This window comes from Dinoponera quadriceps, unplaced genomic scaffold (genome assembly GCF_001313825.1).
Source record: "Dinoponera quadriceps isolate SergipeBrazil2010 unplaced genomic scaffold, ASM131382v1 scaffold2305, whole genome shotgun sequence".
Taxonomy (NCBI): Eukaryota; Metazoa; Arthropoda; class Insecta; order Hymenoptera; family Formicidae; genus Dinoponera; species Dinoponera quadriceps.
This window is the reverse complement of record NW_014556411.1, coordinates 635,269-647,114: the sequence shown is the minus strand read 5'-3', so window position 1 is coordinate 647,114 and position 11,846 is coordinate 635,269. Positions and strand designations below refer to the sequence as shown.

General features: G+C 41.2%; 2 protein-coding genes across 2 annotated transcripts; both read left to right on the top strand.

Moving 5' to 3' along the window:
* The first annotated feature begins 3,046 nt into the window (after positions 1 to 3,046).
* On the top strand, positions 3,047 to 6,484 carry LOC106747310 (L-lactate dehydrogenase-like). Its single transcript, XM_014624708.1, has 5 exons — positions 3,047 to 3,132; positions 4,297 to 4,425; positions 4,506 to 4,971; positions 5,211 to 5,452; positions 6,139 to 6,484. The coding sequence occupies exons 2-5, from the start codon at positions 4,300 to 4,302 to the stop codon at positions 6,301 to 6,303; spliced, it is 999 nt and encodes a 332-aa protein (XP_014480194.1). The 5' UTR covers positions 3,047 to 3,132; positions 4,297 to 4,299; the 3' UTR covers positions 6,304 to 6,484.
* A 1,098-nt stretch (positions 6,485 to 7,582) lies between these two features.
* On the top strand, positions 7,583 to 10,056 carry LOC106747313 (L-lactate dehydrogenase C chain-like). The gene is made up of 7 exons (XM_014624711.1): positions 7,583 to 7,720; positions 7,973 to 8,090; positions 8,300 to 8,473; positions 8,677 to 8,850; positions 8,947 to 9,064; positions 9,264 to 9,387; positions 9,892 to 10,056. Exons 1-7 carry the CDS (start codon positions 7,682 to 7,684, stop codon positions 10,054 to 10,056), a joined length of 912 nt encoding a protein of 303 aa, XP_014480197.1. The 5' UTR covers positions 7,583 to 7,681.
* Positions 10,057 to 11,846: the final 1,790 nt, after the last annotated feature.

The window sequence follows — 11,846 nt, the reverse complement described above, 5'->3', positions numbered from 1 at the left end:
CCCCCCCCTCCGCCGTGCGACTTCGCCCCGGCTGCGGGGCAAATTGTGCGGGCACTTTGCGCACATTGTTTATGGAAATCGCAGCGGGACGTTGCGCCAATGCGCCTCTTTCCGCATATTTTAGCGGACGATTACTATGCGAATGATCGCGCCGTTTTACATACACAGTGCGCTCACATTTCGGAGATCATGACACGCTCGACGGCGTCGCGGATCAACATTGTGGATCACGCCGGCGAGGCAAGGAGCAAGAGGACGCGTTTTATGTAAGAGGAATGTCGCATTAATGGAAAATGGTACTTGGGAATTGAGTAGCCGCACGTGTAAACCGCGGCCTACTCCGTAGAATTTTATCTATCGCGGCGAGATCTCTCGTTAGCCCGCGATAACGAGCGTCTCGATTCTCCGCGATCTTAGGCGGCGAGTCGCGGCCTCGTCGTCACGCGACATTTCGCGCTTGACTCCGCGCGAACGAATCCGTCGGGAGTCGGGATTTAATAGCTACTAAATTCGTCGCACAGTCGGCATCGTATATGCTGTGTCATTCCTCAGACGAGAAAGGTTTTCAGCACGTTGCTAAGGGTGAAAACTTGGTTGCGACCCAACAATGTCAGAAAACCACCTCAGTGGACTATACATGTTGATGTACACCAAAAAAATGGTGCTCATGAGAAGAAAGAAAGTGGAAAAATAAGAATTAAGAACATTTTCTGAAGATCCGCGAAGACTGGCTTTAATATATGTATGATGAATTTTGTGTGAAAATAAATCTTTGCCTCCCTACCTAAATGAAATCCTGGCTACGCCCATGCTTGTGTGTATATATGTATATAAGTCTGAAAATTGTCTAATTTTCGATCCAGGGAGTGGTATAGCATACTGGCATATATGACGCCGACTGTATACACGCGATTCGAGCGTTCTCGAAAACGACGAAAGAGCTACATCGACGACGCTATTCACACCTCGCTGACGCCCGAATCTCTGGTCCAGTGGTCTTTCCCCTCATCGAAGACAGGACTACCCGTAGGGTAGCGTGGACGAACGAGTTATTTGCTTCGCAGAAGTGATAAACATAACGTGCATGCGCAGGTGAGGCAAAAAGGACCGCGTTACTCCGGCGGAGTATATATGCACGCCCGGTTGTCCCGTACGTGCATTTATACGGTTATGCTAATTTCGCGACGTCCACTCTTCGGGCTCTCTCGGGTTTGTAATTATGTGTGCCATCTTCATATAGGTGCCGTGTCGCTCGGCGACGCTGCCACGAGCGCTCCTCCGCCGACCATTTTAACCTTCGGCCGTTGCAGAGAAACGAGACATGCAATTCGTCAGGTTTTTGCACGGGCTCGCCGTGCGCACGTTGAGGTGTCCGCGCGGCAATATGCAGTAATTGGGGACGCGGATGCAAAGGAGCGGTTAATGTTGGCGACGCTATTTTTCAAGAAAATGACATTGCGAGAAAGTGTAAAATGGGACCGTTTTTATGCGAGAACGACCGTGGGGGCTTTTCTACCTTCAGGTGTCAATCAAAATCATGCGGTAAAAACTGATCAAAGTCGGCGTACGATCGGAATATTGCGACTCGGTTTCTCAAAATGTCCTCTACAGTAAGGGCATTTTTATTTTCTCGGTAAAATGTATATGTATCAACCGTGATCATTTTTCTCGAATAAATTCGAGCTCAATGACGGTTTATTTATAAATTATTGCATCTTGCGTTTGAGAGTAAACTGGGTCACGCGATTCGACGTCGTATTTCGGGTAATAAAGTTTCATGATCTTGTACGTGCGTTCGCTCACGTTCCCTGCTAGGTGTAATTGTGATCGTGCCAATGGGAAAACGGGTATACTTGTGAATAAGAGGAAAGAAGGAAGAGCAGAAGAGAGAGAGAAAGAATCGCAAGAACGTGCCGACTGGCACGCACACAATGCCGCCCTGTGAGCTCCGAAAAGGATCGATGACCAAGTCTCACGTATCACCGTGCGACGTTGCAGCTACGTGACGAAAGTTTCGTCAGAAGGCATGCAACTGGTGTCGCGTAAACGTTTGATTCATCCTAGCGGAATATTGCGCTATGTGCATGTATGTTAATCAATGTTGATATAATGATATTCTTCGATAACATATTTCGTCTAAAACTCTAGTTTTATATTACCTACGTCAAATCTGAGTCTATATTTTGCACAACTTATTACATTCACATAGTCACAATTGCGTCATTTATAAGTTGCAACAAGTATTTTTGATATCATTAAATGACAGGCAATTGAATAATACGTGACAATTGAATAATATGTGTCCCTTTTAATTTTTAATAAACAGAATAAAACAATTAAAAATAATGGTAAAAAATATATAACCAATATATCAATCAGTATTGCGAACGGATATGCATACGAGCTGTCTCTCACGTATTTTCTTTTAATGCATCATATTGCATCGTCTATCAATAAAATGCAAAATATTTTGTTCAAAAAAGTATAGTTAAGAATATTAAATTAATTTCGATATTCCTTACGTTCGGAGACGTCAAGGCGGATTTAACTTCGCCGATCGCCATAAAATGTCTGTGCTAAAAACGCGACGGTTACTATTTGGACGTTGATTCCAGAAATACATTCGACTCAAACTCTCCGACGTTCCGGCAACATCTCGCGATTGGTGAATCCACGGAGAATACATGAGAAGAAAGTATCGCCAGGCTGGGGATCGATGTCGAATACTACCTCGAGACGTGCGTGAGGTTGCGTCATTTTGCGCGTGCGTATACGTCATGCTTCTCTCTGTGAAATCTTGCAGCACGTACCACGTGCTTCGAGATAGCCGCGTTCACTATTCAGAGTTTTTGCTATTTGCTAACAAGCTTTGAAAAATTATTCTATAGACTCGATCGTTAATTTCCGGCTTCCCGGATTATCGAAACAAGTAGCCGCCATGATCTCGAGTATCTCGCAATATTTGTCGCTTGTGGAAAGTATAAAAGGTGGGGACAAGGTCACCTTAACGGATCCGCACCTCCGAACTGTCAGTTCAGTCAGTAGTATAGCAGTGTACCGGCTGCAAAGCGCTCAGTCTGCGTTCGACGTTTTCAAAGAGCAGTGCTCGCATTGACATAGTAATTCGTCCAGGTTAGTGTGAAGATTCTTTTGGAAATATATCACCTAAAACTACTTTTAATTAATTAACGATATAACAGTAAAATATACAACGTTAGACTGAAAGATGACAGAGAAAGATGATTTCCCACGGTAAAATTGACTGAGACAAGCTCTTCTCATAAGATCTAATCGCCATGGGTATTAACTGCTAATATTTGCATTCGATATTTCTAACGTGACGGTTAAAGTTTCATTGTTTTTTTTGTGTGTTTCACGTTTTTTTTTATCTGATTAGTCATCGAGCTCGCTATCAGCCTGAGCTTATTATCTACGATAAAACGTCACTCGTGTGATATTATCGTCTACGTTACACTATGTACCGTTACTGTTGGTACATCGCGATTTATTACTTTCTGCCCTCCCATACAAAGTGTAGCGAGTTTAATGATACCGGGGCTCCGCACGCTCGTCGTTGCTCGATTATATCTCGCCGGTTAAGCGCTATTGGCGATCTATGATTAATGAGTAGTCGACGATCCATGCGAGCCGATCCATAATTAAATTCCGACGTACTCCGGCGTCCATATTTTTTTCCGCTTCACACGGTTCGTGCGTTTGCATCCGATTCGAGAGGATGTGCCACGCTTGTCTCTCACGAGATGCACACACGCTTGCCCTATCGTATCGTTACCGCCATCTGACGACCGCATGCACCATCCGTTGCATCTCTACGCACGTGCAGCGGCAGAAATTACGTGATACATCTCGCAGCGACATCGCTCGAAACGGCATTTGCCGACGCTGCGCGCGAATCCTATAAAAAGACACGGGCGCTTGCGATATTATTAACGAGGTTCTTGAACTCGTGTTAACGCTCTCACATTGAATTTAATTCAACGAACGAACGCACAAGGAAATTGTCTCGCCGAAAGAGCCCCTTTCAATAATAGAGACGACCGAGTCTTCACGCGTAGCTACAACCCTGCGTGACTCTTTTGACCTTCACGGTGTCTCTCAAGCTAGTATTAATTTTTCTGACATATTAATTTCAATTCCACCATATCTATTTTTTTTTTCATAGAGAACAAGTGACGAAAAAATCGATGAAATAATGTTAATAATATTCGATAAAAATGTATATTTTTGAAATGTCACGTAGATATCACTGATAAACTATTCTTTCTGATTTCACAGAAGATGGCAATGTTGAAGGATCAACTGTTAAGCACCGTGACGGAGCCGGTATTAATCGGTAGAAATAAAATCACGGTGGTGGGTGTTGGCCAAGTTGGAATGGCCTGTGCTTTCAGCATCTTGACAAACGTAAGTTATTATTAGGTCAATAATCGATGAATGTACACGGTGAAATTTTAAATAAGTTTCAAATAAGATTCCCATTACAGAATGTTTCGAGTGATGTAGTGTTAATTGATGTGATGGCGGATAAATTGAAAGGGGAGATGATGGATTTGCAACACGGTAGCGCGTTTCTGAAGAACGCGAAAATCAATGCCAGCACGGATTACGCCGCGACCGCGAATTCGAGCATCTGCATCGTGACAGCGGGTGCTCGTCAACGCGAAGGCGAGACCAGGCTGGATCTGGTTCAACGTAACACCGATATCTTCAAAGGCATCATTCCTCAGTTGGTGAAATATAGTCCAAACACGATACTTCTGATCGTTTCTAACCCGGTGGACATTCTGACGTACGTGGCATGGAAACTTTCTGGCTTACCGAAGAATCGAGTTATCGGCAGCGGTACAAATTTAGATTCTGCTCGATTCCGCTTCCTGTTATCGCAAAAACTCAACGTCGCGCCTACATCTTGTCACGGTTGGATCATCGGAGAACATGGCGATACTAGTGGTACGTCAAATATCCCTTTTTTTTTTATTTAATACTATGCAACACGATAAACATTAAATGACAGCATAATTGAATGCACGCAAAATAGTGTGTTGTGAAAATGAGAAAAATATTTTCTATATCTTCGATTTTTTATGTAGAATTATTCTGTCATTTTGATTGCTCCAATTATGACAAAATAGATCTCTCAGGAAGAGAATCACAAACTTATCACTATAAGAGATATTTATTTCTGTCAGTGCCCGTGTGGTCTGGAGTCAATGTTGCCGGAGTACGTTTTCGCGATTTATACGAGAACGTGGGCACCGACAAAGACAAGGAACATTGGGGTGATCTGCATAAGCAAGTGGTCCAAAGCGCATATGAGGTGATCAAACTTAAAGGTTACACCTCGTGGGCTATCGGTCTCAGCGTATCGCACCTCGCATCAGCGATGCTGAGAAATTCGAACCAAGTGCATGCCGTGTCCACACTGGTTACTGTAAGTCGACAATATAGATTTCTACAATATTATTTTATAGTAGCTTATTTTACGCAGGTAATTCTGCAACGAAATTTCCAAAAGATTTATGTTTTTATCAAGCTTTTTAAAGTTTCGTGATGTTATTATCTAAACAATTACCTGTGTTTAATATAAAACCGTGTAATATTTCGTATATTTTTATAAATATCTCTACCGGTCTTTTATTCTTTAACAACGTAAAGTATCCTTTAATGAAATCATATTTACTTAACCCTTTGCACTCCAGCCTAATAATGCATAGAGGCTATTAGTTCCAAGTACATACCTATGATGTAGAAGAAAAATAGAGTCGTTTCAATAAAACAAAATTTTTATTTCTTAGCTATTTTATAACAAAACATATTCTAACTTATATTATAAAAGAAAAACATAAATTTTAGGACTTAAAATTTCTTAAAGTGCCGAGGCAGCAAAACAACCATGTCGCCGCTACGGCGACAGCGGAGTGCAAAGGGTTAAATTATTAAAAACTTGTTAGTATATTCTAAATAAATAATTGATTAAATATATATTATTGACATTTTTTATTAAAATTAAGTAATATAAATAGTCTTCATAACGAAAGGAGAAGTTATATATATATATATATATATATATAATAGGGAATTTAATTATTTTAAAATAACATCTTCACTAAATTCTAGGGTCACCATAGAATCAACGAAGAAGTATTTTTATCTTTGCCTTGCACGCTGGGTGAAGATGGCGTTACGCATATAGTTCAGCAGAAGTTAACAGATGAAGAGCTTGCATTACTGCAGAAATCTTCTATAACGATGCATGAAGTGCAAAAGGGTCTCAAATTTTAGGACTATATAATTTTATATTATTTGCGTATTTCTATTGTCATGTTTTATATTTTATTCATTCAATATATTTATCTTAAAGTATGTGTAATGATGCTTAAACGGCGACGAAACAATAGATTAAATAATTATATAAGTTATATACACGTACACGTATCAAACAAATGCAGTATTATGCAAATTTACTTAACTTTTATAGCCGTTGCTAAATAATTATTTGCATGCGTATTTTGTACAAGCTCTATTACACACGTTCTATGATTGAGTAATAAACATTCTTATTATGAATATTTATGCGTATTTATTTATATGTGCGTTAATAAATGATCCTAACACATTGTATTATTCGATTTAAGATAATAAATGTCGTGACGAACATCCGTTTTCAACATCCATTTCTAATCTAACGTAATATTTTTTTGTATAATAAAATACTTTTAAATTGCATATCAATAAATCATATAATTTCATGAGCACCTGTTATACATGAATTGGTCATCTAACAAGCTGAACCGAGACTCAGTAACCATGGATGCGTTTAACAATTGGCGAACCAATATAATGGCGGTATGACATAAGGATGTTATGTCAGCCGCTTATCAATGTACTCTCTCCTTTCGAAAAAAAAACGATCCCATGCGATGTAACGAGTGCGAGGGAAAACGATCGTGCGACGTTTGCTAACTCGACGAGTGACAGAAGCAATGGTTTCATCACCTCTACTGTCAAATTCATCGTTACCGTTATGCTTGAGGCATTTCGTACGGTTTACGTCGACGCGTGATTTCGTCAGGAGCCGATCTTTACGCACTTTGCCGCCGACGATCTTGACGGAAGTTCTCGGACGTAATAAGGGAAACCGTTTTGGGAAGGATGCGACCGCGGGATCGGATGCACAAGGAGCACACAATTTCACGTGAGCATTCCTCGTTACATCGATTAATGACGATTTGTTATTTGGGATGAAATGTTGCGCATGCAATAGAAAATTTACTTCAAGATTAATTTAACAGCAGATTTTTCGTTTGACCGCGCTCAAATATTCAAATATTATAAATATTCATGGATTAAATTGTAAAGGCAAATGAGTAAAAATATATGACAAATATTAAATGCCGACGGAAAAAGTTATTCCTAAAAATTATGATATATGCATTTTCAATAAAACTTATTTATCATAAAAGGTATACACGAAAAATTGTAATATTTCATTTATATTCATTTGTCATTCTGCAACTACAATATAATATTTTATTAAAGATATTGAAAGGAATTGAATTACTCAAATTTCAGTACGCCATGTTTGCGAGAAGAGCTCCTTTGCAAGTTAGCGGAGCCAGTTAGAGATTGTTGCCACAAAGTTACTGTTGTAGGTGCTGGTATGGTCGGCGTTGCTGTCGCCAATTCGCTTCTCTTACAGGTACCGTGATCCTTCATACCTTTCGAATAGCCCTTGGGGGCCGTTCGAATTCCACTTGTTTCGAATTGAAGTGAAAGTTCATATATTATGCGAGTGCACTTAATGGAATGCATACTATCAGACTATATCGTAATAATCATATTAGTTCTCAATTACACATACAGTTTGTAGTATGTGTTACAAAAGAATAGAAATATTCGCATACGATCTGTTGGTGATATACATTTCATTGGCTTTTATTATCGTTTTAAGAGAATCACTTCGCATATCGCGATGGTAGATGCCTTCCCCAAAAAACTGGAAGGCGAAGGAATGGACTTTGTTCACGGCTCTGTTTTTATGGGAGATCCAAAGATCGATTACGATACTGGTAAAGGACTTCTCAAATTCTCGCGTTAGTTGTAAAAATACTACGTGATATCATGAGTGATGTAATGAAATTTGCATACACGACTGGAAGAATCGTAATTGTGATTCGTACTTTGTACGGGTTTATAAATTCGTTTGCACGAAGCCGCATTTATAATTCTCCTTTTTCGTCAACATCCGAAGGTGAACGAAAGAATGATTCTTTCGCAGATTTTTGCGTGACGAGAAATTCGAAGGTCGTAGTGGTCGCCGCGGGTGTCCGGCCGGTAAAGGGAGAGACTCGGCTTGATTTGGTTCAAAGAAATATGGAAATAATGAAAAGTATAATACCGCCGCTGGTGAGCTACAGCCCGAGTGCGGTGTTCGTCGTCATCAGTAATCCAGGTTAAAATTGACTTAATTTGTTAAATATATATCAATAAACGTTTTTGGCACAGTCAATGTATATAATATAAAAGCAACAGAATATCAAAAGTTAGAAATTTGCAAAGTTTATGTCGCATGGTGCAGTGAAACACAACATATATTACGTCACGTTAAAAATTCAAGCGCAGCGCATACACCACGTGAAATATTTTTTCTCACAGTGGATATTCTGACTTGGATCACTTGGAAACTAAGCGGACTCCCAGTCCATCAGGTAATCGGTAGCGGAACCCATATAGACAGCGCAAGATTTCGTTACCTGATCGCCGATCGACTAGGAATTGCACCGACTTCGGTACACGGATATGTCATCGGCGAACACGGGGATAGTCAGGGTGAGTTCAGCGATCGCCCTTTGACATTCGACATTAAGAGAAAAGCAATATATTACGTACGTAACAAAATCCGATCTAACATTTAACATTTCCTAGTTCCGCTGTGGTCTGGAGTGAACGTCGCAGGTGTGCAGTTCCGCGACATAATCCCGAATATCGGTCTAGATACGGATGACGAAAAATGGAATGAAATATCGAAGGAAGTCGTGAGACTGTGAGTCTGATAATTCAAATCGTCGAAAAAAGTGCTACATTCAAATAATATTTACTTTATCCAAGTAAAAATTTGCTAAAGGGAATGCTGAAATAATTATTTACTATCAAGCACTTTTTTTTTGTGTATCAAAGAAAAACTTGCGCTCCCACACCCCTTCGTTTTCTCATTAAATATTAATATTTTTTTCTTTTATTAGAGGCGCCATGGTGCGATGTTTGAAAGGATATTCAAATACGGCCATTGGACTATCCGTAGGCAACATCGTATCGGCGATATTAAATAATACGCAAGCGATTATACCAGTTTCGACTTTGATCAAGGTATGTATGTACTAACATGTGTTGTCAAACTACTCTCATTTCACTGATACTATTCACATTATTCATGAAGAAAAAAAGATTTTTATAGCTAATAAATAATAATAAACGATTAATGTTTCGCTGAAATAAATCGAAGTGAATTCCACAATGTTGATCGCCCGAATTTTTTCAAAGGAATTACTAAAGCATTGAGAAACCCACTTAGTTGAGTCAAACAAAGTCCTTATTTAGGTGCGGACAAACAAGTATTTTGGTTGTGAAAGTCAAAATTTAGTTCTTCGAAATGAATAAGGTCTGATTCAGAGAACTGAAATTTTGGTTCAGAGAACCAAATTATAGTAATTTCTCACTACCAAAACACCTGTTTGACTATGTTCAAGCGAGCATTTTGTTTAAGTCAATTAAATGGGTTTTTCAGCGTGCGCAAGCTAAGCAAACGCGCAAAATTGTAACATTTTAAGCGAAATTGTAGCATACTAAGCGAAACTGTTTTGCTTTCCCCAGGGTCATCATGACGTGTGCCACGAAATATTCCTGTCTTTACCCTGCGCGATCGGCGAAAACGGCATCACGCAGATCGTACGAATGCGTATAACCGAGTTCGAGAAGAAGCTGTTCCAGACTTCGGCGAACGTTGTGCACAACGTGCAGAAGGACGTCAAGCCTTGAGCGCACGGGCGCGGAAAAGTCGTTGCACGAGCTCGTTTAATTTCCTTTTGTAAAAATAGTACCATCAATTATTATAAATCACACGTAATTGGTCACAACGCCTCGTCCCGTTACAATCGTCGCCGCAAGACCGTTCGTCGCGCGGGACAATCGAATTCACGTCTGGCTCGCGCGACCGCAAACGCTCCGATTGCTAATTTATGCAAATTAGGAAGAAGATCGCCGATGGATTCTTTGAACCCGGCTCTCCTCGAATTCTGCGACAAAGTTCGAGGGAAAGCCTCTCTTGAGGGAACGACCGTGCGAGCGCGTTTGCGCCGACGATCGTCGGCTGTTGAAATCCGATCGGAGATTCGATGACGTCAATGACCTATTCTACGGTATCTAGGACACACGCTTTTATTTGTACAACCTGCGTAAGTTGCGCTCTTTCTTTTTTCCCATCCGTGCGAGAACACTCTCGTTGATATGTGCGTTCGATTTTTGGATTTTCCCGTTACGTTATGGAAATCGCGTCGACGAAACAGTGAGAGTGCGCGTATTGTACTTCCATGCGAACAGGAGCGAAAGGTGATCGGTGGATGGTACCAGAAGGTCGCGATCACGCCGCAGGCTAGGCCACGGCAAGGTGAGAGGAAGGTGTGATAACCGTGCGCAAGATGGCGCCTTCAAGTTGCCCGATGTCTGGTGCAACACCCATGCATCCACCTGTGTGTTTGAACGGGCTCAGTGCCGTAGAAGAGAGCGATATTTCGCATCGAATATCCTCCGAGTAGGAATAATGTATCGCGAGTTACGGAGAGATCCTTGCGTGTACTGATTTATCGTCCATCTGCTACGGTGTAATTAGCTATGCTAATGATAATGACACTCACGTATACACACGAGCGCTATTATCGGCGATGGCAAAATGGAAGATGCCGTGTGATTCAGCGCGAACGCGCGAGACGAGGAGCGCGTGAAACGTGGAAACTAACGACGATATTAATATCGCCAAGATAGCGAGAGCGTGAACGCGAACTGAACGTTCCCCTTTTACTCGCTGCGGATTCACTTGAAAGGCCAGGCATGTCATTGATTTTGAAAGAGGAATTCCGCGTGAAGCATGTGTCACAAGTGCCTTGCGACAGAATTACGTAAATTCATCCAGCTCCAGACGGCTACGTGACCCGGGCTTGACACGGGATGACTTTGACACCGGCGTGCGATTCGGCGAGGGGGAAGAGAAAGAGAGTAGCCTCAGGGCTTCGGCAGATTGCTTGACTTCTAATTTTCAGCCAATCTTTTCTATCCTAAATCTTTATCTAAATTATTGTTCACTTTTTTCTTATACAATGTTTGTCATCAATCGCAAACAGAGCGGCTTTTTAGTTTAAGACGCGAGACAGAACACAGTTATTGTGTATTATTTAAAAACAAAAAGTTAAGACATAAAACATTGTCTTAAACCGACAAGTCAGCCACTCTGCTAAGTCCCTTACGGCGAATAACGAATCGTTGAGAATACGAGAAGCACGGAGATGAAATCGGTGCTCCGAGTGTTTGCCATGTTGCTCCCGCAATTCGTCTAAAACACTGTCTAAAACGCCGCGTCGAATCAAACGTCGATTGTCGACGGTCGCAGGCCGGCTCCGTTCTATCCTCATTTCTCAATCGCTGGATCTTCTGCGTACGTTTGCGTATCTTCCTGTCGGACACGTGTTGATTTTAGAAGTTTTATTTCGCTCTCCCGACCGATGCTTTGAACAGCCTTTACGTGCGCTCGACGGTTGCACACCGTCGACTTGACG